At 43.7% G+C, this 25,544-nt stretch overlaps 4 protein-coding genes across 4 annotated transcripts in view; 2 read left to right on the forward strand and 2 right to left on the reverse strand.

Annotated features, from left to right (window-relative positions):
- Positions 1 to 109: 109 nt before the first annotated feature.
- Positions 110 to 3,150, reverse strand: LOC6590300 (cuticle protein 21). The gene is made up of 2 exons (XM_002016125.2): positions 2,929 to 3,150; positions 110 to 613 (listed from the first exon to the last, which is right to left on the reverse strand). Exons 1-2 carry the CDS (start codon positions 2,983 to 2,985, stop codon positions 248 to 250), a joined length of 423 nt encoding a protein of 140 aa, XP_002016161.1. The 5' UTR covers positions 2,986 to 3,150; the 3' UTR covers positions 110 to 247.
- LOC6590870 lies at positions 1,862 to 2,872 on the forward strand. The gene is made up of 4 exons (XM_002016126.2): positions 1,862 to 1,939; positions 2,025 to 2,087; positions 2,168 to 2,341; positions 2,672 to 2,872. The coding sequence occupies exons 1-4, from the start codon at positions 1,936 to 1,938 to the stop codon at positions 2,770 to 2,772; spliced, it is 342 nt and encodes a 113-aa protein (XP_002016162.1). The 5' UTR covers positions 1,862 to 1,935; the 3' UTR covers positions 2,773 to 2,872.
- A 6,222-nt stretch (positions 3,151 to 9,372) lies between the features above and the next one.
- Positions 9,373 to 11,440, reverse strand: LOC6590871 (facilitated trehalose transporter Tret1). Its single transcript, XM_002016127.2, has 6 exons — positions 11,371 to 11,440; positions 11,086 to 11,315; positions 10,897 to 11,027; positions 10,500 to 10,837; positions 10,024 to 10,436; positions 9,373 to 9,966 (listed from the first exon to the last, which is right to left on the reverse strand). Exons 1-6 carry the CDS (start codon positions 11,438 to 11,440, stop codon positions 9,766 to 9,768), a joined length of 1,383 nt encoding a protein of 460 aa, XP_002016163.1. The 3' UTR covers positions 9,373 to 9,765.
- A 6,824-nt stretch (positions 11,441 to 18,264) lies between these two features.
- Positions 18,265 to 25,544, forward strand: part of LOC6590872 (exostosin-1) — a 64,513-nt gene continuing 57,233 nt past the window's right edge. Inside the window, exon 1 of the mRNA XM_026985107.1 lies at positions 18,265 to 19,749. Coding sequence (XP_026840908.1) covers positions 18,938 to 19,749 — 812 coding nt within the window. The 5' untranslated portion in view covers positions 18,265 to 18,937. The remainder of the gene's footprint in view (positions 19,750 to 25,544) is intronic.

A 25,544-nucleotide genomic window follows, 5' to 3' on the forward strand; every position in this document is an offset into this window, starting at 1 on the left:
ACGGGCTTCAGTAATCTAATTTTCAATGCCTATAAGGCCCTTTTTGATGCATATGTATATAGATCCATTAATGACAGAATAGCTTTGGTTTTTTATAATTTTATAATTCCTTTTGTTTTTGTTTTTATTAAGGAGAAAAAAATACAACTTTGTTTCGTTCGGATGGTTGTAACTTTACTTTACGAAGTATTCAGTCCATTTCTAAATGTTAGAAATTCTCTAACTAAGCACAGGGTGCGGTATAGGTTTAAGCCCTGATGTCCTTGTAGTGCTTGTCCTCGTCGCTCTTGTCCAGCTTGATCGAGTACTTGCCGATGAGGGAGCCCTCAACGTCGGCCTGGCCATCGGGATTGAATTGGGGTCCATCACCAATATCCTGCATCTCGTCCTTGAGCACCCTGTAGCCGTCCTTATCGGCGATATAGTGAACGGTGCGCTTCACGAATCCATCCGTGTAGCTGTACGAGCCTCTGACGGTGCCCCCATCGCGCTCCTCTGTCCTTGTATTCTGGTTGTCGTTGATTTGATCGTCGATGTTGGAGCTGAAGGAGTACTGTGCATTTTCGTTCTGCTGGCGCTCCAACTCTAATCTGTCCTCCTCATCCTGATCGATCTGAAATCGGAGAGAAATAATTTTCATTAATCAACCTGATCGAAGTGAGACTCAAGCCCCTTTTTTCCAATTAAATATTCTTGTGATTTAAATAAAATATGAATCTGATTTCAAGGTGAATACCGCATCATTTCTGTTCGGTCTGTCAGACCTCTGGATTTCCCCTTCCATTGCACATATGACATCATGTGGGGATTTTCTATACTGACTAATGACCCAATGAACCTTGCTAACTATTGAGCGTATAGACATCTGTCAGATACGGTTATATAATAATTTTACATGATCTTGCGATCTACAAGGTTTATGCAAGCCAGGAAGATTATCGCCATGGAAAAATCTGAATGAAAATTGTTTCTGATACCCATATATTGTCAAATATTGAAAACTTTCGCTCATCCGAAAGTGCTGATTGGTGCTATGGACAAAGAATGTTCCCATTGTCATTCCAACATGAATCGGATGCTATGTGTTGCGCATCAGTGCAACTACCAGAAATTGCTGGCAACTTTTGACAAATTTTAGCAAATGATTATCACAACTTGTAACGATCGTGTAAACCTAATCTTAGCTGCAACGAGTATGACTCAACAGAGCGAACGAAACGTTGATTGCGATGTTTTGACACATTATTTCTGTTCTCCTTCCCCAAGCATATTCAATTTGTCTTCTGCTTGAATGCATGAACGGAAGCAGTAATTGAAAAATGTGTCGATGTATTCCAGTTATCTGCTCGATATGGGGTCTCGTTGGTAGGCTAAATGCTCTACTAGAATACTTATGTGAAGAAACTACCTTCGTTGAATGGTAAGGATTACAAGGAACTTCCACAACATCAAATCCCCACAGAATTTATTTTAATACTCAAATAAAATAATAGATTTGTATTGCTCTTTTCTATCATAGCTTGTATCTTGTATGTATCTTCTACATCCTTCTTCCATGTTTCGCTATACATTTCGCGGGCTTGCGGGTAGCGTCTACAGCTATCGGCTATCCCGATCCTAGCTATATGTAAATTCAAAGTCAAAATGATAAGTTTTCGCTGTTGTTGGGGTGGAATATTTTTTCTTTCCTTTGTTTTAGTATCACGCGTCAAGGCGAGGCGTGGCAAAGGCAAGGTGGGGAAGTAGTCTTAATACTAAAAAAAAACTGAAAAAAAACAGAAAAAAAACTAACGATAAATAACCTGAAAACTTGTTCGGTCAGATCGAAACGGCTGTGTGTCGGCATATAAAGCCCGACGAGCGGCAGTCGATGTTGACTATAGTAACCAAGCGGACGTTCAACTGTTCAAAACAAATATACCAACAATTATAATCATGGGTAGGTGTTATGAAAGCGAATGAGTGCCAAATGCGGAACCATAAAGAATGCGGCTTTCATTAAACATTCACATTCAAATTTACAGTTCGACTGTGCTTTCTATCGCTCCTGATTGCTGCCTGTGTGGTGGCAACACTGGCTGCCAGCGGTAAGTACAGTACAGCTTTCTCGCTGGCAAGCTTTCGCTGGAGCTTTCCTAACATTTCACCTCACCCTTGCCGCCAACAGATTGTCCTTCCTCGACCAAAGTCCAGAACTGTACGCCCAAGTGCCTGCACGACAGCGAGTGCAGTGCCATCGGTGGCAAGTGCTGCCCAAATCTGTGCAACGGACGAAGCTGTGTCCAGCCTAACCAGCTGGGCAACTCTGGTGGAGACAAGTCGCCCTTCGGCAGCAAGAATAGTAAGTGTTACCCCTCATACATGCAGAAATCTAATGAAATCTGACTACTGATCTCTTCCTTTGGAAGATATTTGCCTGAAATATGGCAGAATCTGTTAATAGGATCTGCGTCCATAGCTTCAAAGTTTTTGCTAAAAGCGATTTGGTTCTTCACGAACGTTCTTAAGTAATGGGATAGTTTAAATTTGAGGATCAAACCATCAAACCTCGCAGAGTATAGTTTAGTATGCTTCTATCGATTCCTTCCTACCTAATCGATCTGGAGCTGTGGGTGACTAAAGTTAGCCTTTAACTGTTTCTAATATGATTGTACTTTTGTTTAATTCCTAGCTGGAGCTACGGGCAGCTATTGTGGCAATGTCAAGTGCAGCAGCTTCGAGAAGTGCGATATGGATCGCAGCACCAAGCGTCCCAAGTGCGTCCGATCTTGAGAACACCCAACCCCATACCCATTCCCACCCCCACCTAATATAGCCACTAAAACACCAACAGCAACGCGATTAAACTTGTTTGTTTGTCACTAAATTGAGATTTTCCATGTGGTTTTCCTTTGTTCAGGGGAGTTTTCTCTTTTCTTTAACACTCACGGGTGCGGAGAGGACAACGGTAGCCAGCAGGCTGGCGATCAACACGAATTTGAACATTTCGATTGGGTTGATGAACTACAACTCTTCACTGGACTGGATGTGTGTTGGCGCTGCAAGTGATTTTGTACTATGGATCGTTGGCTGGCTGGTAGCCGGGCTTTTATATCACACTTGAGACCGAACCGGCCCAAAAGCAGCAGCACCGGCAGCTGCGTCAGCGTCGGTGTTGCCTTTTCCCCTGCTGCCACTTCACCAATTTTGGCTTTGGCTTTGGCCTGGCTGTTTACATATTTGACAAGCCAGAGATCTTCCCCTTACCAGATCGGACCCAAGCGTGGTGGTTGTTTTTTTTTGGGGGGGAAAACTCACAAAATTTCAAATGGAATTTTGCAATCGTTTAAGGGGGGGTCTCTTCGAGTGGCCCGAGGCTGTAAGCTGCAATTCGGTTTGCATGGTGTAGATGGGGCCCTGAAGAAGATTGAATGGGGAATCGGTGCATTGCGTAAGACTCGCGTGGTGCGGTGCGTTGCGGTTCGGGCTGGGTCCCATCTCGGCTTCAAGGTCAGTTGGTCAACCAGTTTCGATCTCGGCCAGTTCCAAAAGGTGCACTTACCCTACTGCCTATTCTGTTTCATCTTCTTCTGCATCTCCTTCTCGTGCAAGCGCTCTTTTTTCTGTAGTCTCGTTTTTGTTTTGCTTTTTTTTTTGGTCAACTTATGTAATTTATGTGAAGTTTTGTGCAAATTGAAAGCCTCGATGGTGTGTCTCGGTCGGGTCTGTTTGAGTTTGTGTTTTATTTCTCTTTCTTTCGCTTACGAGGAAGTAAGTGGAGCATTACGTTGCGTCTGGGGCGGGGGCACCCTTTGGTTAAGGCAACGCCATAACCACTCACCAACAGCTGGGACTCTGCCTAGAGATTGGGATTGGGATTGGGACTGGGATTGGGACTGGGACTGGAGCCTGCGACTGGCCCCCAGTGCCACTGCAATTTTCGGCTTCGCCCCAATCTGGAGATCTACAGTGGGGCGTACTGGCACAGGATGTTGGGCAATCTTGGTAGCAGCCTCAGATAAAACAGATAAAACATTCGAGGAACCATGGAGAAAAAGTCAGAAAAAGATTCAATGAATACATTTCGTTTGCTAAGAATAATATTTATTAAACATATATTCAGATATATTTATTTAATTAATGCTAATTCTTCCTCACTTTTTTCAACGCAATAAATTGAAATTTATGAAGCCTAAATTATACTTGATTGTATTTTAATTTTAATTTTTTCTTTACCCTTGCCAAAAGGTTAACCAAATGAATTACTAAATAAGTAAATGACTTTAAAATTTTGTAAGGGGCTCTGCGTACTCTGTTCGGCATAAAGTGAACTCTCGAGAATTCTCTCAACAGACATTTTATCACGTATCCGACCATAAGGTACGTTCTAGCAGTAGGACGGACCGATTTGGGCATGCCCAACCGACTCTGGCCCACTGTCCGAGTGCTTGGTTTATTTGTTGTACATCCGTTCGTTCCACTTTCGATTCGTTTCCCCATCCAGAGCCACCACGGAGCTTCCCTCCATTCACCCACCTGCCGATCGACTCTGCCTCTGCCTCTGCCGCTGCCGCTGCCCCTTTCACTGGAGGGAGCATATGGGTAGTCTTTGTAGTATTGTATTGTAGATGTAATAACAGTTTAGTAAACTTATTTTTCTTTTATGTGTGTTATTTCAACGCCGCAACGCAACGTTGCAGTGGCACCAATTTCGTTTGAGATAATATCCAGGCGTCTCTCGGAGATGGAAGACAAGCGGCTTTTTGTTGTAGTTGTTGTTATACCCTGCCAGAGGGTGGGTTTTTTTTGGCACAATATTTAATAAAGAACTTAAATAAAATGAAGACTTGTCCATAAATAATCCCCTTAAAAATACTTGGTACTATGCGTAGAAAGGGTATACAAACATCGTATAGGGTATGCGAGAGCCCACTTTCTTGTTGGTTTTTGCTTATGTTTTGCCTGAAATTGAAATCAATATAAAAAGCTCAAGGTGAGAGACCGCATCAACTCGATGTAGCCATGTAGTCTTCGTCTCACACACGCAACGCCCCATCATCGGTGCGACGTTGGCTTGGTTTACCGATAATTTTATAATTATACTTTGTTGCCTTAATGATGGCCAATAGCGCAGCGACAGAGAGGAGGGGGCAGGAAGCTTCAAACATTTGCCATATTTACGACTCTATTTGGACTCTGCCTCCGCCCTTCCTTCCTTCCTCTTTCTTCACAAATTAGCACGCTCCTATCACCATCACCATCACCATCACCCCATCTCCTGCTTCCACTGCCTGCCTTCCACTCTTCCGACGGACATTTGCATGTTAACACCCCGACCCGCAATGGGAGTGGGAGAGCGGGACTCTCTTGGGCGTTTACGTTGACAAATTGCTTTGGGGCGCTCTCTTTTATCGGCCGCTCTTATGCAAATGTGCTTTTTATTTTGTTTTTCGGGCCTGTCTGCTGTGGGTTGGCCGGCTCTTGGATTTAGCTCAGGGCTATGGCTATGGATATTTGACATTTTCAATCAAAATTTGTTAATTATTTATTGGAGTTTGGAGACGATGATGACCCAGTCATACAAATGATGTCTGTGAGGGCGAGTCGCGTTCGCCTTTGGCCACTATTTAGTCTTTGTTTTTTGTTGTTTTCTTCTCTATATGGGCGATTCAATGACCTTTCGATTTGCATTTTGGGCATTGTCGATCGATACGCATAATGGGACTTAATAATCCATTGAAGATTCATCAATTAATCGGATTTAGTGGGATAAGTATTTATGGAGGGGGGATCGTTTTGTTTTGTTACCATCTCAAGTGGAGATGATGGACTGCCACGGCTAATGTAGAATAGCATATAATTAATGTACATTAATTATTATTACGCGCACTGCTTGAAGCCAAGTAATATTAATACGCGTTTTGAAGCATTTCCTCAGTGGAGCCAGTGAATCACTTGTTTTCATCTGGAAATAAATCCGATTTATAAGCCATCGCATAAATTTCCAGCTTTAACAGCTGTCCTCGCACTTGGCAGCAGACACTGTATATACGCACAAATTTCAAGGACAACTCGGCAAAAGTAACCCGCAAAACGTATGTATACTTATACTTATGCATACATATACATAATATACATACTTATATTTGACTGCTGACATTTAGAAGAGGAATATAAGAAGCTTGATGTCGGCGTCGCCGGGTGCGTGCGCTCGAAAGGAATGCAATAAGAGAAAATGTGCGAAAAAAAAGACAGGAAGAGCAGCAGCAGAGGCTCGAATTATGCACGAACACAGACACACAACACACACGCACACATTTGCCTACAAAGAAACGAACGCAAAGCGCCAAGGTAAATTAATATTAGTGGGTAAGGCCACACAAGCTCGTGCAAATAGTAAAGCACTGCAAACGAAAGTTTTTGATGCAAAATATCTCAGACAGACGCTATAATTCGCTATGTAATTTAGGAATTAAAATATAATTTGAATAGTTTTTGGTACCATACCCACTGAATAACATATCTCTTGAATGTAAGGAGAGCAAGGTGCTGGGTGAAGAGAGCAAGAGAACTGGAGAACGGGACAGAGTAAACATTAAAATATGTGTAGCAAATATTTTCCCAAGCACTTCCTTCTACACAGACAACCATACGCATGTGTTTGTAAATATATATGTATGTACATATGTACTGAAAATACATGCAATCCCTGCACCCATAAAGAAATGGGAACAAATGGAAGCTTCCAGATACATATCTCAAGGCAGGTTTGGCCAGTTTTAGATTCACTTTATTTTTTGTAAAAGAAATTTTATATAAAACCAGTTTAAATTAATATAAATAGATTACTGGAGCTGTGACAAAATGTATGCCACATGTTTAAGTGTAGAAAAAGTAATGCCACTTAATTGCTCCAACTTTGTATCCACTTTAAATCGGGAAACACTTGCAGGAGCTGAACAAAAAACTTGTTCTTTCGTCTCTTTTACGCGGGATAATGTTTCATGGTCTCACGTTCCGACTTTAGTCAACGTTAATTGCATTATTCATAGCATTTAATTTTATTTTGCTTGTGCACGTTTTTTTTTGGTTTTGCAGTTTTTTACTCGACCTACCTCAAGGCTCACAAAGCACTTAGCAGCAGCCCCAGAAGGCTGTATGTAGGGGGGGCGGCAGGGGCCCCTAAAGACCCTCATATGCATGAGAGCGAAAGGAGCAACAGCAGGGCAAACAGCTGTAAGCGATACTGAGAGAATGCGGTGTGCGGTGCGGTGCGCTGCAGGGAGAAGAGAGAGAGAGAGCGAGAGAGTACGAAGTTATCAAAAGTAATTATCAACAAAAGACAGAAACAATGGCAGAACTAGGATTATGGAGGGTTTTTTTTTGGAACACACTAGCGGATTATGAGGGGGGGTGTGCAGTGTGCAGTGTGCGGTGTGGGGTGGGGTCGGTGCAGTGCATAAATCTGGGGTTAATTAAGTTAGATGGTAACTCAGTTGGAAAAACATACAAAATTCTCCTTTTAGCAGTTTATTTCGACATTTTTGGTACGTTTTTATATCTGGGAGTACAGGTCGTTCAGTTGCTGGGACTTGGAGGATCGTCGGAAGCATCTGATACCGTCCCGCTTTGGTATAAAACCATGGGTACCAGATATAGACCAGGACTTCCATTATACTCCAGATGCTGTTCCTTACCCAACCGCGTCCCCGCCACAAACGAGGCCATATCTTGGTAGAAATCATCGCCCATGTGCTTATCGTACAAAACCAATTTCTTGAGGTTCTTAGACGATTCCCCTGCAGTAAGAGGCTCTCCAGGCTCTCTCTCACCTGCTCCTGCTGTCAGCGGCTTGAAGTTCCTCCATAGTGGAGTTCCTCCTAGTATGTCTCGCAAAGAATCTGCTGGTTTTCACCGAAAATAGGTTCATCTTTAAAGCTGAAGTGCGGGCTGGTTCTGTGGCTGGTTGTGTGGCTGTCAAGGCAGCATTGACCCTGCAGGAGTCACAAAAATACAGACACTGGCATGGACACACGGCGACATGTGTAATTGTGGCAGCAATTTAAGCGCTGCATCATGCAACATTGCCAAACCGGAAGCAAGTGCACCACAAAACCCACAGACAGGCATACAAGACTAACAAGGGGCGGCAGGATGGCAGGATGGCAGGATGGGGCTGGGATTGCAACTTCAGGACGGTGGGTTCTTCTGCCGGTGGCTGATGCCTTTATTAAGCCAGCAAATAAAATCCGAAAGCGTCAAGGATACGCCTGTCTGTCTCATGCATAGTCAGGAGCACCACCATGGAGGTGCATACATACATACCTACAGAAGTAGGAGAAAAAGCAGCAGCAGCAGCAGTCGCATCCTTCACATGTTTTGTATACGGTCTGAGGCAGTTGCAATTTATGCACACAACTTGTCAACGATGGCATGGCAGCGATGGAGGGAGTGGCTTACAAGTGCTGCATTGGTTAGCCCCGTCGAGCAGGGGGGAGGAGACGAGCGGAGGGCACAGAAGGAGACAGAAGACAGGAGTACTATGTGGGGGAGGGGAGGGCTAGGTGGTGGAAGGTTGATAGAAGCAAGCAATTTACACCGCACAATGCGTTGACACACGTCGTCCGCAAATGTGCGGCCAGAAGACAATAGAGCCAGGCAGCCAGACACCCACCCAGAGAGCAACCCATGGAGCCCAAGTCAGACCAAGTCAGACCAGATACGGGTCTAAGATGGGAGCTTCGTGCCTCATTAAGCCGGAAAAGTGTCAAATGTCCTGTGTGGCTGCCAATGGCAGCGGCACTCTACCATCCCAAGGAGCTTTAATCTTGAGCCAGAATTTACGACTGTGTGCCAGGCGGGAGCGAGTATCCTCGCCCACTTATCCTTGACGCTGGGACTCCCCCCCCCGCCACACCTTCATAATTCACACAAGTGTTGACAATGAAAATGAAATTCCCATTAAAATGCAATATGTTGCAGCAACAGAGAGACAGGACAGGACAGGACACAGACAGCACAGACAGCGCAGACTGGCCAAAACGAACGGACAACTTGGCCAAGACCAATATTTATACGGCCAACAGCATTTTCGCCTGTGAAAATTTACACAAAACTTTATGATTCGGTTTTCTGTGCAAGTGCAAGTGCAAGTTTTCTCTCGTAATTCAGTTTTGTTGTTGCAAACTGTAATTGAATTGGGGAAAATATTTGCAGAATATTATTAAATTCAATGCGAAAATCATAAACTATTTGCCAAGAGCACATACATAGGTGGAGAATAATTAGGATTTTGTGTGCACGAGTTGTGAGGTTGCTCAAATTTACAATGTTTTAAGACTCAGCTTCTATATAGGCTACCTGTCTATAGATCATAAAAGTATGCCCCGAAAAGACAGCCATATGACAGGAGATTGGAACCTTTATTGCCTCATTCTGGCTATAATAATGATAAAGAGTAATAGTTGTTGAGTAATGATTCTACCTGTCTATAGATCCTAAAAGTGTGCCCCGAAAAGACTGCTGCTCTATCATTAATGCTGTGCGAAAGTCAGGTGTTCAAACTGAAAAGAGCTGTAAACTTTTGCCTCATTCTGGCTATAAAAATTGAGCTGATTGCCAAGCTTTTCTGCAATCTAGTAGACATGGATAGTACTATTTGCATTCGAGAAATTATACGATTTAGGTAGCTCAGACTTTGGGGGATTTAAACGTAATCTTCGCTATCACAAATCGTATAATTCGCAGATAATAATCGCTGTAAAGAGGGGCATAAATGTAGAAATCTTAATCTTCAATCATGGACTTGCCCATAGTTTCTGGCAAGAAAAATAGTAGATAAATAAATGTGAACAAAGACCAGGCGCCGGAGAACCACATGGTGACCGATATGCCCCAGTGGAACATCATCAGAGGAAAGAGCTTCAAAGTGGCAAAGATCAAGATACTCATCCACACCACCGATATGGAGGTGGCCAGCGAGCGTATCTGAATAGGGACACAAACTATATAAAAACCATAATCGAGTCGGATTGAAAGTATTACCTTGGCTGGAAACAGTTCCACCAGCTGGAGGAAGAAGAGGGCGATTAGGCCAATGTTTGCCAAATAAATGATGACGATCATCAGCACCAATGGCAGCCAATTGAAAGCCGTGAGATCGTACTGCTCCGCACAGTAGGTGAAGCAGCCGAAGGCAATGCATCCCAGCCCCACGCCCAGATTTGAGATCAGCATGAGCAGTCGTCGTCCCACAATGTCCACGATCAGGGTCGATGTATAGACGCCGAATATTTGCACTATCCCAATGATGATCGTTGAAGTGTTGGCGTCCAGGGCCAGTCCGGACGAGGCAAAGGTATCGGACATGTAGTTGATGAAGCTGTACACGTTACAGCACTCGAGTCCCAGGCAGAGGACAGCAGCTGCCCCAAAGGCCTTCAGGGCGGGTCTGGTAACTGCAGGAAATCCAAGGGAGATTTAATATACGAAAGTGCCCCCCCCACCAACTGTTTGCTTACTCAGGTCCTTGTAACTCAGAGGCTCCGAGTTCTGGCACTGCTGGGCCAGGACTGCTGTTCGAAGCTCGTCAAAATCGCACTTGGTTGTCTGTTTGGCTTTGCGGTCTGTTGGATTTTTGTAATAATCAAACGATATCTCGGCAGCACTCAGCTGGCCCTGCCTCAGGAGATATGGCGCCGTTTCGGGTAGCTTTAGATTGGCCAAAAAGTAAGCAATCGGCAGACAAATGCCCAGCATGGGTACCACATGATAAGGCAAATATGTGCTCAATACAAAGCCAGCCAGCACGCCAAAGTTGTAGGACAGCATCACCAAAGAACACAGAGCACCTCGAATGCTGTAGACGAAAGACAAAGAGAGAGTTATAGCTTCCGTAGTGGGGGGTATCTGAAATACCTGGTATCCGCCAGTTCGCTGATGTAAATGGGAAACACCACAAATGCCGCGCCTCCAGTGAATCCGCACAGGAATCGCGCGGCATACAGAAAGCCAACATTCGAGGCAAAGTAAACGAGTATCCAGAGGCACTGCAAAGAGGGACCGAATCTCTGTTAGGGGAACCCCACAATCGAGAGGACTACGAACCGCATAGGGCACGGCCAGAAGGTAAATGCAGAACTTTCTGCCCGCTCGTTCCAGGAGCAGGGCTATGGTCAGATTGGCGCACAAGCTGCCCAGACCGATCATGGAGCCCAGCCAGGATACCTCGTCGATGTTCACCTCAAAGTCCAGCGGGGAGCTCGGCGATTGGATTTTCGACAGGGTCGGCGAGAGCCAGCCCACGCCCAGGCCATGGCCGAATGTTATGATGTTCACTGTACACAGTAGACATTAGACATTGGGGACAATCGATGCGATTCCTCCACTCACCGATCATCGTGGCCAACACCTGGTAGCGCGTCCTTGGCTGCAGCAGGGAATTCTGCAGGATCTTTGTCATTTTTGTGTGTCTTTCGCGTGACAGCAACTCAAACCGAATGCCAGGCCATGTCTTTATGCAATTCAGCAAAAGGCAACAGACCAGCCCCAAAGTTACAAATTACACCCTAAAGATAAATCGGGGGGCTCTCCAACACTTAGATAAGGCTCATCCCGAGGGGCAGACATTTCACAAGATAAACAGAGAATTGCGCAATTCAGTAGGGGGGCCTGGCCTGGCCTGGCCTGGCCTGGCCATCTTTATGATGCTGGTTTAAAGAGATCTTATTCGTTACTAGGGGAAAAGCGGATTATTCTTGAACATCTGTGCTGCTGGAGGAGAATCATTTTCACTATAATTTCACGTTAATTAATGAAATACTGATGAACATTAATATGCCAATAGATTACTCAGACACGTTTCTGTCGCACCCAAGTCCTGCCATCAATTCAATTAAAACATCAAAATGTAATTATTTCCCATTAAGTCGATTTAATGCCAGACAGACATGGTATTATTGTATCTTTAACCTACAGCTGAGAGGCCTGCAGGCCCGGAGGCTTTCTGTGTGCAAACGGGAGTCTGAGTCTAATCTGGTTAAAGGACACTCTCGGTTCCTTTGATCATTTTGTGTGTTTAAGGTTGCTCAGATTATGGGGAATATTTTAAATTTCCTTCCTGCCAGTGCAGTAAAAGTTTGTGTGAAATTGCCTAACGAAATTGCCTTTTGGCATAAAATAACACATTTTCCAGCTGGTTGGGCCTCAAGGATTATGCCGAAAATCTTTGCTCACTGAAACTCAAATTGTATGTTTTTTTTTTAGTGGTTCTTTAGAAGTGTACACACAATACATACGACTACATACAATATTTATGTCTCGAAATCAATGACAAAAACACACGAGTATTTGATGGTTCAATCAATGATTTGTACGGCCAGAATAGGGAAAGAAAATGCCACAGTTTTTGGAAACTTTTTACCAGAAGAGGTTTCAGAATTGCAGCTTCTGCTTGAATTGAATTATTCCCCCTCACATCCCTCTCCCTCATATGTGGAGTATATAAATATTTCCTTTTTTGTTAGTTGGTTCGCTGGCGCTTGTTGCTTTTATTGGGCGTCTGCTTCTGCTTCTGTTTGATGTTTGCCAAACTAATTTGGCGGAAGCAACACAGCAGAGAGAGGGGGAGAAAGCAATGGCGTAACGGCGAAAGTTTTCCTTCGTGTGGGGTTGGTTCGGGGGGCGGGGGATGAAGTGTTTGCATATCAAGTATACGCAGCGTTGATTGGATTTGTTAACTGACCAACAACTCCTCCTATTACTCCTCCCATCAGTCCGCCTTCCCCTGAATATTCCTCCCCCCTCTATTTAAAGTGCATCCCCCCTGGAACAGCCACTGTGGTAATGTCGGATAGGGTTTTCGGTTGGCGTTATCCTTGGCACGTCCTGCAGGCATCGACGACGACGACGACGACGTCGTCATGGCTGGGCCTGTCATGTTCACCTCAGACAGGGAAATCTGACAAGATATGGCAGCTGTTCTGCGTGCAAGTTTCTCTGGCTCTGGCACATATAGATATTGCATTTTTCTGGCTCTGACGCCAGATGGCCGATGGGTGGGGAGAGCACAGAGAGGATGCGTTAACACACCTCCACACACCGCCATAATCGTTCACATTCGAGTCGTAAAAAGACACGAGCTCAACCATATTATGGCCACTTTATATTGCCAAAGGCGATGCCAAGGACACCCTCGGGGATGGACAGCATTAGCTACACACGAGTATCTATCCCTTCTGTTTCGATTTCTGTGTTTCTGTGTGCATGATTTGACAATCGGGACAGGGAGCATTTATTGTCACACAATATGTGGCAATAGGTTTCACCCTGTCATCCGTTTACTTCGTGGCACGAGTGTTGTGTGGCAATGGTCCACAGCAGTCCAGGGCTCCTCTTTGCCAACCAAAAGGTTTTGTTTACCTTAAACTGTGTGTTAAATCAACATTTGTTGAGTGGAAAATTGATCAGTGAACAAAATATTATTTATGTGTTTTTTGCTAATTTATTCTCAGTATTTTCTATATATATATTTTTATATTCTTTTTTTTTGAATATATTTATTTTGATTCTATAAAAATAATATAAATATATTTTTATATTCTACTCCACATTTTATACATTATTTTTTCTGTTTTTTTTTTATATTCTGCTTTTATTTTCATTTTAGTTATTCTTCTGTAATTTATTTATATTTATTTTATATTCTACTTTCTCGTAATTTTCCCTTCTTTTCACTAATTCTCCTAATTTAAGTTCGTTAATTTAATTTGTCATCTGGTGAATTTTTGCTGTTCCATCTTTCTCCGAAGGTTCAAAATTATTTAGTTGATGTTTTTATCACTGGCATTTAGGTATCCATTTTTCTATTAAATAAGTGATGGAGTTTTTTGGATAGAATTTTTTCTTTAACTAAAATTAAATCAATAAAATATTTGTAAATGTATAGAATTGAGCTAAAAAAAATATTATACCAATAATATATTATTTAAAAAAAACCAATAATAGCTTAATAAAATATTTAATTTATTTAAATACCGTATTAAAATCTTTTATTGACTTGTGCATTAGTTATGGCGTACAAGTTTGTAGCACTAGGAATATTCAAAATAAACAATGAAGCAATTTAAATATCTCCTTATTCAAAGCGGATTCTATTCTTGGAGCATCGTATTTTAGATCCTATTAGTATTTATTTTTTCTAAAATACCTAGTAAAATGCATAATAAATGTCTTGGAGGAATACCTACCGTAATATAATATAATTCCCCTTGACAAAGGGCCCCCAGCTTCGTCTGTCTTCTTGCAACAACATAATAATATGTAATAAAGTCCCACCCTTCATCCTTTACCCGCTGAGACTGACGTCATAAATTTAGCAAGCACTTCAAATGAGGGGTGGAGTGGAGGGGGGAAGATAGTCGAGTGGGTGAATGGGTGTACGAAAAGTATATCAAATGGCAGGTAAGGTAGTCTGGAATCATAGCGAGAAACAGTTCGAAAGATACCTATAGCCGGCGGATATCCTACCCCGAAGAGTGCGAGTGCCTTACCTTTTCTGGAATATACTCGTATGTTGGGTGGGCATTCGATTTGAGGCGAAAAAGAGCTTTGACGAAATGATGATGCTAGGTGGAAGAGAGAGGCAATGGCAAACAGGAATTCCGTAAGCTTCCACTACACCACTCCCTACACCCTACCCCCTCTCCTACATTGTCTCCGAGCTAATGAATTTATTGTTGCTGTTGTTGGTGTTGGTGTTGGTGAACCACTAGAAGCCAAGGAGCTGCACTGCCAGAGAAGCAAGACCAGGAGCAAGTAGGAGAACTTAAACAGAGAGAGGGAGAGAGAGAGTTAGAGAGAGGGAGAGGGAGTGTGTGTGTAGATTGTACGAGCAGTTTTTTATAAACTTCCTAAACAAAGTTCATATATTCGAGATTCGAGTAAGTAATAAAGCCTGTGGCATCGGAAAGTGTGGACATGGGGCCACGGCACCTTTGGTCAAAGTGAATCGAAAATTGGTTTATTAGCAGCCAACAAACAACAAATCATCAAAGTTTTCATCGCATCAGAAAGAGACAGGCAAGACAGATATAGAGCTAGAGAGAGAGAGAGAGGGGGATTTGTTGGGGAGGCACCCAAAGAAGTGAAAGTCCCAGCTGCCTGAAAGCCTTAAAAGTCGGAAACAGGGCCAAAATTATGGATGAGGCGTGTGCATGATTGATTAACATTGAATGAGTGGGTGGGGCGGGCCGTAATCCGTGATTTACCAGAAAAAAAAAATTATGTATAAAAAAATAGGGAAAGAAATCCCAAGAGCTGCAGGGTAGTAGCAGGGCGGAGATGGCCTTTAGCCAGGGGCCATGAGGCGTGGCTGGACTGACGCCCCAATTAATTAGAGGCGCACCGGAAACGGAAACGAACTGCATGACCATCAAGCGGTGGCGCCAGAGCGCCAGGACCACAGCCAGAGCTGCATTTGGCATGTTTTAGCCTGGAAAGGACCAGAGGATATGGTATTTGTGTGGACGAATTAAATGGGTGGAGGTCTTTAATCAAATGAAGTAAAAGCGTACAAATATTTGCACTATTAATTAAATTACTGAAACTTTATAAATACCTAAAGACCCTCCTCCTTTCCATCCCGTTTGTACATTTTATCTTTCAAAATTAAATTCTACGCCGACGAGAAAGGAAGGCCTGTGCCTCCCTGTGCCTCCAGTTAAAGTCCTTTATCCTGTGACATACTCCTTCGTGTTCCCTCACTTCTCTGCACTGCACAAACAAGTTGCTCTGAATCTAATAAATTTCATGAATTTCATTGGGAGTTTTATTATATTTCAGATTTCTAGCATCCTTTTCCTCCGTGTAGAGCTCTTTTATTGGCTTTTCGCTGATTTGATTTGCATGTGAGGCGCCTTGGGAGCTCCTTATAAAGCCATGAAAGGCGGCTGGGAATGCCAGGGGGTACGTGGAACTCCCCTTTTTTTGGTCACAGCTGCCGCCTGACATATTTCACTTTTTTGTGAGGGTGGTTGGGGCGGATGTTTTATCTGCGAAGGGGCATCATAATTGCGGCCATGCCGCAGGAAGCACACCGGAAGTAAAAAGAAGGAGGCCAACAGAGGGGCAGGCAGCAGGGCATTCCTGTGCATAATTGAAATTCCAGCCTAAACGCGTTTGTGGCTCGGAAATTGCGCGCAGAGAGCGCAACCAATGGCCGGGCGACGGACACACAAGGATGCGGATGCGACAGTTTCCACAACGAACCAACAACAACAACAACAACAATATAGAGAAGACACAAAACAAATAACAGTTTATTTGCATTTATTTTAATAAATATTATTTCATAACGCGCCTGCTTCAAATGGCATGTTGCATGCCACCTTCAGGCCTGCCCGTTGCATTCAAATGAGTTTTTGGCCAATAATTAATAACCGAATAAGCACAATTCCCAGCGGCAGCATTCGCCAATGTAATTAATTTCAAAGCAAATAACAATTATTTTTACGAAGCTGCAACAGCAGGTTGAATGCCACAATTATTATATTGGTAATTACGTCTCGTGAACATATTATGCTATTATACGCTTGGGGATGGAATATGGCCCTTTTTTGCTCTCCCACCAGACAAACAGAAATGATAAATGCATTTGAAAATTCAAATTTGAATTGCGCGCGCACATCTGCGAGCGATCAGCTGTCGCGATTTATCGAAACACTGCCATCTCAATTGGATTTGTGGGGCAGATTTTCCCGCGGACGGCCGTCCGCGCATTTAATGCGCATGCGAAGGCTTTCCACAAAAGAGTCCAAGCGTTGTTTTTGGACATTTCCAATGAAGTTGGCTGGCCAAGTTGGCCAAAGGAAGTCCGTCAGTACCAGCCGAGCTATCAAAACGCATTCACATTCGCGCGGCCATTGCATCACCTGCATTTATTGTGCATTGTTATCAGTGCAGCGCGCACGAAACGCGATCAAACAGCTGCAGCTGCTTAGAACTAGTGGAAACACGCAGATAATCACTTTTGTCGCTTGATAATCGAAAGGAAGTTTATGGCACTCTTTTGTTGTGTTTGCGCCAAAAATGTGTTGAATTTCAAAAATTAACGCGCGTTCATTTCACAACATAATGTTAAATGTTAACATAACATTCACATAAAATGCCCTAAATTGTACCAAGCGCGTGCGAAGGCTTGATCGAGCATAAAAATGTATGGTGTGTGTTAATTTATATACTTTACGGCATATTTTGACGTCAAAATTGAGCTGACGGTATATTTACTGTATATCGGTATATTTCGACAATGTGATCAATCTATAAAGTTTCATTTTTAAAGATATATTAGAGAACATAGGGTATGCAGGTTTTTTGAATTTTAACTCCCTCAAATCGAACTTCCGTGCATCTATTATTCCAGTGGATTGCATTTTTTTTATTCACTTTCAAACTATTTCTATTTGGCGCTCAAACTCTAGCGAAATTTGTTAAGACTCTCTTTGTCGAGGATCTTTATTCACAGCACAGCCGCTGGAAAATTCAATTTGTATGGGCCAGACTCATGTGCCCCAGAGCAGCATGTCCCGAAACATGGGCAACATTCTGCATACCCTGGGGGAAAAGGATATTATAGAGTTCTGAAAAGCAAAAATAATTGCAGAAACTATTCAGTCTCTTTTTGAAAGCTACTTTCACCAAATTTTGCAGTTTATGGCTTTCTTACAGAGACCAAGTAGAGATATCGGGATCGAGATATATACAGAAAACAGATCAAATGCAATAATATGTCCAAAGAATGAGAATCTGGGTAAAAGACATTATTAATTACGATTAAAAGCTGGCTGAAGAACAATATTTTAATTAAAAATGTACGAAAAGGGTATATAAATGCCCATACTCCATTTGGCAAGCAACAAGTCTTCAAATACCAGCAACATGTAAGCAGCATTCCATACTCAAAACCTTGTTTTGCACACAAGGGAGTATTTAAAATAGAGAATTGATTCATTAACCGGACCAAATTATGTGGTCAGAGCTGAGGGTTCTATCTAGCTAGTAATATTCGACAGAATTTCCAAAACGAGGAATATGATAAAACTCGAATAATTCGTCAGTATATTTACGGTATATTTTGAAAATGAGACGCTATTTTGGTATTTTTCAGACGGTATATTTCATCGGAACATCCGTGGGCACACTGGTCACGATAACAAGACGAGCATAAAAAATGTTTTGTGTGTGTGTGTGTTATAAACATTAAGTTTATAAAACAAAAAATATAAATACCCGGCAATAATGCAAAAAAATGCAATAGAAATGTCCGCGTGTGTTAATGTGTGTGTGTAAATGTCGCGGATATGTTGTCGCTGGGAGACCGCGAGAAGTGCCGTCGCCGTCGTCGCGCCCCCGTTCCCCCGTCGTCGTCCCATGCTCCAGTCACAGTCACAGTCCCAGCCCCTGCCCACTGCTGCTGCCCGCCGGCGTCTACACCCCACCGCTGCCCTGCTGCTGCCCCACGCCGTGGCTTCTGGTCCGCGCCAGGAAATGAATAATCATATAAAGATTATAATAATATAACCTTTGCATTGGAAACAACAACAAACATACACACGCATGTAGTTCGGGGAGATGATCAAGATCTGTTTGTAGGCAAAAGTGTTATCAGCAGGGGGCGGCAGGCAGCCAGCCAGGCAACAAAAAACACTAAGCAAAAGAGCAGCAAAAAAGAGAAATAGTAGTAGAAACGGTAAAAATGCGTGTGGCCTAAGAGAGACTTGTTATTGTTGTTGTTGCCGCACTTGAACCGTAAGACACCTCCACACGCTCTCTCTGTCACTCTCTCTCTCCCACTCACTGGTGCACACGAGAAACAACGGTAGACCATTCCCCTTCACAAAAAAATAATCAAATCTAAAGCAAAAACGTGACTAGCGGTTAACCAAATATAAAAAGGGGGAGAATGCAGGCCAAAAAGCGTTATATTCTCGTGTTCGTCAGCTGCGCCTTCCTGGCCTACGCCTACTTCGGTGGCTATCGGCTGAAAGTGTCGCCGCTGCGGCCACGTCGCGCCCAGCACGAATCGGCCAAGGATGGGGGCGTGCAACCGCCCTACGAGCAGCTGCCCAGCTTCCTGGACCAGGCGGATCCTCTGGGGCCACTGGGCCATCTCAACGGATCTGCTGGGGCACTGGGCGCCCTGGGACACAACGACTCGCGGCGCAGTCGAGGATCGGAGTGCCGGATGGAGACCTGCTTCGACTTTACCCGCTGCTACGAACAGTTCCTGGTGTACGTCTACCCGCCGGAGCCGTTGAATTCGCTGGGCGCTGCCCCGCCCACGTCGGCCAACTACCAGAAGATACTCACTGCCATACAGGAGTCGCGCTACCACACCAGCGATCCCTCGGCCGCCTGCCTCTTTGTGCTCGGCATGGACACCCTGGACAGGGACTCCCTCTCCGAGGACTATGTGCGCAATGTCCCGTCCCGGTTGGCCCGCCTGCCGCACTGGAACAACGGCCGGAATCACATCATCTTCAATCTGTATTCGGGCACCTGGCCGGACTATGCGGAAAATTCGCTCGGCTTCGATGCGGGCCACGCCATTCTGGCCAAGGCCAGCATGAGCGTCCTCCAGGTGCGACACGGCTTCGATGTCAGCATTCCGCTCTTCCACAAGCAGTTCCCCCTGAGGGCCGGCGCCACCGGCTCAGTGCAGTCCAACAATTTTCCGGCCAACAAGAAGTACCTGTTGGCCTTCAAGGGCAAGCGGTAAGTGAATTTCTCTTCAACAATTTTACCTCCCCCCCATCGATCTGGACATTGAGGGGCATCCCAGGCTCCAGGCTGCCTGCTGTCAAACTGTTTTCGATTTCTCTGCAATTAAAAATCGCACCCCAAGGGGTAGGCTTGGTCTTTAATCTCTCTGTATCTCCACCGAGGGGGGTGTGGGGATGGGGGGGAGTACGTCTGGTGTAGTCAGGCGGCAAATTGCAGGTTGCATCTATCGATGCCAATTCCTCTACAGGAAAATGGAATACTGAAAAACTGCACACAGAAAATGCGAAAAACTCAATTCGCAATCCGAAAAGGATGACTATTTTTGTTCGTTTTTGGGCCCATGACTTTGGGCCCTATCCATTGGGGACCGATGGGGGGGCGACTGTGGGGGGGTGGGGGCGAGGGGAGTTGCCATTCAAATTGAAAAATTGTCTAGCAACGCGTCGTTCATCATCATGTCCTTCCATATTTCTGTGCCACTGTGCGACGGGGAGGGGCGAGGGGCCTCGACGTGGTCCTGGCCTTTTGTTACTCTTTTGTTTGTCTTCGCTTTATTGTTGTTTACTCGATTGTGCCACACCGCACCGCACAGCACTACAATATCAGCGCAGGCAAGGACTACCATGTCCTCCCCCCCCCCCCCCCCCCCCCTCTCCTCACTCAACGAAGGGGACAGGTGGGAGGCGTGTGCTGTGCTTTGTTGAGGCTTCTTTTGGCAGGTAACTCGATTCCATAACACACTCTCCTCTCTCTCCCTCGCCCCCCACAGGCACCGCTCGAAAGGTGGAGGAGGAGCCACTGTCTGGAATGACCTTTTTGTGTCGTGCGGGAATCACCCGATGGCCACGTGTTTATGGGTGACATGAGCTCATTTTGCTCTAATTTAAAATTGATTTTTGCCCGCCCGCTTCGACAGCAGCACTTCATAGATACTCCCTTCGTTCATTACGCTGAGTGCTGTGGCATTTAACACTCAAGCAATTAATATTTTATGGAAAAAGCACTTGAAAAGTGAAGACATTCGCCGGGGAAATGAGTGTCCTGCTCCTGCAGTTGACTGCCTCGGAATGCAGCGACATTTGAAGATATTTCTATATACATTAGCGACTAAGATATGCTCGGGTTCTGTACTCCAAAGCGTCGCAGAGCCACAGGCGGAGGACTACATTCGGGGGTACGTCAAAGTGTTGTTCAGATTGTTAATGCCACACGCAGGGGACGGCTTGCCACTACACCTTCTACTCGTACACGCACTCGATTGAAAGCGAGAGGAGCCCACATGTGCAGGAAGCCAAGTGCCCCACTCCCCCACAGAAAGGACATCCTTTGTGGAATGGAAAAGTTGTTGTTTTTCCCAATTAACCAGCCAGGCACGGCTTCTGTGTGTTTTTTGGGGTCAGAGTTAATCTGTGACTGGACGTCGGCTCTCAACCATCTTTTGTCGGCTTTCAGCGTTCAGCCTTCGGCTTATTCGCACTTCTGTGCAGCAGTTGGGCACTCAAAGGCTCAAAAGGACTTCCTGTGTTAAAAGTTCCCATAGACGAGCGGATGCATGCGTTACGAGAAGCTTACGAGCAGCCTTAAATAGCCTCGTTTCTGAGGCCAATAGCATATGGAGAGAGCTAAGGGAATTTTTAGCGGCAATTCCTGTGTGTGCAGGCAGCCAGGACTCGCCTGCCACCCCCAACAAAGGTGGCAATGTCTTGATTTTCTCACGTTTCTCTCTGGCTTTTATTAACTTTACATATCCCCCTCCTCCACCCAGACGTAGAGGGGGTTCTATAACTAAAAGAAGTGGCATTATTTTAAGAGTTTTTCCCCCAGTTTATGCCTGACTGCATCCTGCCACAGATACTCACTTGCTTCTTGCAATTTGTGCAATTTATGTGCAATTTTTTATTGACTTTGCTACTTGGAGACTTTTGCTTTTTGCTGAGTTGATTCCTTTAATTAAGGCAATTTTTCCCCTGCCTGGAGAGGACTGTTCTGTTCATATTTTTGGTTCCAATTACCAGAAGGAAGAAGAACCAAAAAAGTGTACCTGCTGGAAAATGGGAGAAACTCAATCAACATTCATTTTGTTGTCCATCAAGGACTAAGGACGTATATCTATATCTGCACTCCCCCAAAGCCCTAAGGGATTCCACACTATCCAGGTTCTTTTTTTTTTGGTTTTTTTTGGTTTATTTTTCGTTTGCTTTGAGTTTCATTTGGATTTTCGAGTGTGGCATCGTATGCGTTTTCAGTGCAAATGCGAAATTGCAATTGCATTTTAGACCAAAACTCACACCAAACAACTTGCCCCCCCCCCCCCCCCCCCCCCCACTCTCTCCCCTCTCGCCATTTTGGCTCCAAAAACAGTTTGTTGCGGTTCGCTTTTCATTGCGTTTCGTTTCGTTTCGATTCCCACTGCTTTGCGGGAGGGAGGGGGGGGGGTCTGGGAAATTGGGAAAAGAATTAGCTTTCAGTGCTGTGTGCGTTTCAGCATTGGTTCATTGGTTTTTCCCAGCTTTTCACTTAATTATTTTCTGTACAAATCAGAATCGGAGTTTCCGTGTGAACCCCCCCCCCTGCTCTTGGGGGAATTTCATTGTTTCTATTGCAAAATCCAATCAAATGCTAAAATAAATTTAAGAAAATGTTGAATTCTCGTTGATTTATGGTTGCCACAAGTAGCACTCACATTCGTTTCAATAAGTATCTTACTTTCGTTTAAAGTGCACTTTCCAAGGGCTTAAATTGTATTGTTTTACACTGTTAAATTTGTATTGTTATTCAACGAAAATAGACAAGAGTCTTAGGTGCGTAGTGGCTGCCCTGCCCCCAAAATGTTTTCCCTGAATTGATTATGGAGCAACAATTTCAGTGCCTAAAGATGCCAATAACCAGACAAGCAGCAGTAAATATATACAGACGAGTGCCAGAGAGCAAAAGATACATAGATACTTGCAGGAGGCAGGAGGCAGGCATCGTAACTTTATATAGGGCCTAGGCTCACCCACACACACACTGAAAGCCCCCTCTCTCTCTCTCTCTCTCTCTATTCGCACTTATGACGTGTAAGCGGCTCAGACCGTTTATGCGATTTGCAGCTTTATTGACGGCACGTGCCGGACAGGCCAAGAAAGGGATTGCTGCAGATTGCAGATCTGCCGCGAGGGGTGGCTGCCTCCATCCGTCTCTCCCCCCCCCCCAAATAGAGAGCAGTCGCTGGCTGGGGAGGGGCAGTGCGGGGCTTAGAGGAAATGAATCTCGTGTCCAACTCATTTGGCATTCGTTGGGGAGCGGGCAGGGGGGAGGGCGGCAGTGCCCGCGAGCTGTTTGAAAACTGTTTCTAAATTGTTCTCGAATTTCACAAACGCCAAGAAGCTCCGGCCGGCTCCTTCCCCACCCTCCTTCGGGCCACCTCCTTTGACATCCACTAAGTGACATTAGTTGGCATTTTTTCTTCTTCCACATTCTCTTATTCTCTTTATACTTATTTGCCTTTCTCCCTCATCGCCTTCTTCGCCTTCTCCTTCGTCTTTGGATTCTCTTCAATTGCCTTATGCAGATTTTCTGGCTTCAGTGAATCGGGATTTGTGCCTGGCAAAGGGGAAATATTTTAGGTCAGCCCCTGTATGCCACTCTGTGCTGTACTGTACAGTGAAGGCCCACTTTGATGGACAGCCACTTACTTGGCTAAAGATAGATAGAAAGAAGAGCACAGAAATATTGGTAGAGGTATTCCCGTAAGGGCTTTATATATATTTCATGATTAAAATAAATATATTTTATATTTAAAATAAATATATTTCCTATAAATTGAATATAAAATATTTATTTTAATGTACATTAAATCTATATTAAAAATGTATTAATTATGGGCAAAAAAAAATTAAATATGAGGCAAAACAAAATTTTGAATACTTTTTTTTTAAGCAAAATAAAATGAATATATTTAATTTATTTTCACAAAGATTGTACATATGTATGTATTTAATATTTAAAAAAAATATATTTCTTATTTAAATTAAATATATTTCCTAAAAATTTAATTGAAAATATTTTAATTTAAAGCGTTTTATATTTAGATTAAATATTTAATACATTTAAACAATTTTAATACATTTAAAATGTTTAAAAAACTAAATTAAAATTAAATGAATTTAATTTCGTATTTAAACTCGCAATAAATATATATTTTTCATATCTGAATTAAATATATTTCCTAAAAATTTTATTTAAAGTGTTTTATATTTAGATTAAATATTTAATACATTTAAACAATTTTAATACATTTAAAATGTTTAAAAAACTAAATTAAAATTAAATGAATTTAGTTTCGTATTTAAACTCGCAATAAATATATATTTTTCATATCTGAATTAAATTTATTTAATAAATATTTAATTTAATTTCAATTTTAAAACATTTAAAATGTAAAAAATTAAATTTAAAAAATTTTAAATTAAATTTAAATTAATTTCGTAATTAAAATCGCAATATTTAATTGAAATTCCCCGAATGTTCGGGTTTTTATTCCACTATAAATTCAATTTATACACTAAGAACCTGTCGCCTCACGAGAGTCTTCACTGTACAACTGTACGGGATGTGCGTGTGCGTGTGCGTGTGGGTGTGTGTTTGTGTGGGGCAAGAGGGCCACTGACTCGTTGCCAAATAAAAGTCAATAAAGACCGTAAAGCCAGTTGATGACCATAAATATTCTTTATGGTTTCCAGTGTACCAGCAAACGCAGCGTCGAATGAACTTCGAAAAATCATCAACCGATAAATAGCAAAAACCCCATAAAACCCCGAAACGGAAGTCTGATATCTGTCCGATTGATGTGTGTCTAAGAGGCGCTTCCGGGGGTTAAAAGGGAGGGAGGTTTACTCTATTTCTGTGGCATATTTTTGGGCTTTTATGCAGAAATAAATGGAGTCAAAATAAAGACTTGTTCCTGCAAATTAGTTGCCACAGAAACACTCTTAATTAAGATTGCCACTCGGTTCGAGTCCGAGTTGGAGTCCACTTGCAGCCGCAGAATGTGAGGGGGAGGGGGGGTGCAGTGGCGCCACACAATAATCTTTCGGCTCTTAACTTTTGTGCACCACAAAAAAGGAGAAGAAATGCAGAATATCCTGCAGTACGACGCTTGGATACCCTGAGGGATGCTTCGTGTATTTCGAGGAGAGACTTCTGTTAAGAGAATTGTGCTACCCTGTGGAAGGGTATGCCAAATGAAGAGTAAGCCACATTTTCGTCTGCGGACGAAATGATAATTCAATTGCTCTCAATTGAGTGCTGCCATCCGCAGTCCGAGGAGAGACGGAGAGCGAAGCACTGAAACCGCCAAACCATATTCCTGCCCCTGCCCCATGCCCCATGCCCCATGCCACATGCCGCATGCCACATGTACGAGCATGCATGATTATTATTCCACTTTCGAGTTTGGGCTGGCCTGGCCTGGCAGAACGATAATAAAATAAAAAACATTTAATTTTAATTTCATTTTGTAATGAGTCATGACGTGGCGGGATGGGGGGGGAGGGCGGGTGGTGTTTGTGGTTGGGTCTGCGGTGCGAGGGGGGTGTGCGGGAGAGAAGCCGGAAGGCTCTGAGGATTTGCAGAGAATGTTTGGCCTAAATATGCGATGGCCTCTGGTTGTAACCTGCCACAGCCGCTGCCCCAGCCGCTGCCTCTGCCACAAATTTCTTTCTTTTTTTTTTAATTATGCTTTTCCTCTCCTTCTCTATGTGTGTGTGTGTGTGTGTGTGTTGGTCCTTTTCACATGGCCTGGC

This window comes from Drosophila persimilis, unplaced genomic scaffold (genome assembly GCF_003286085.1).
Source record: "Drosophila persimilis strain 14011-0111.01,24,50 unplaced genomic scaffold, DperRS2 tig00000002-arrow-pilon, whole genome shotgun sequence".
Lineage (NCBI taxonomy): Eukaryota > Metazoa > Arthropoda > Insecta > Diptera > Drosophilidae > Drosophila > Drosophila persimilis.

Excerpts from the sequence above, each read along its gene's own strand:
- LOC6590300 (XM_002016125.2), bottom strand. The coding sequence starts at position 2,985 with ATGTTCAAATTCGTGTTGATCGCCAGCCTGCTGGCTACCGTTGTCCTC. Across the intron at positions 614-2,928 it reads CCGTTGTCCTCTCCGCACCC|ATCGATCAGGATGAGGAGGA; the intron begins GTGAGTGTTAAA and ends CTCCGATTTCAG.
- LOC6590870 (XM_002016126.2), top strand. Across the intron at positions 2,088-2,167 it reads GGCAACACTGGCTGCCAGCG|ATTGTCCTTCCTCGACCAAA; the intron begins GTAAGTACAGTA and ends TGCCGCCAACAG. Across the intron at positions 2,342-2,671 it reads GCCCTTCGGCAGCAAGAATA|CTGGAGCTACGGGCAGCTAT; the intron begins GTAAGTGTTACC and ends TTTAATTCCTAG.
- LOC6590871 (XM_002016127.2), bottom strand. The coding sequence starts at position 11,440 with ATGACAAAGATCCTGCAGAATTCCCTGCTGCAGCCAAGGACGCGCTAC. Across the intron at positions 11,316-11,370 it reads GGTGTTGGCCACGATGATCG|TGAACATCATAACATTCGGC; the intron begins GTGAGTGGAGGA and ends TACTGTGTACAG. Across the intron at positions 10,838-10,896 it reads AGCGAACTGGCGGATACCAG|CATTCGAGGTGCTCTGTGTT; the intron begins GTATTTCAGATA and ends TTTCGTCTACAG.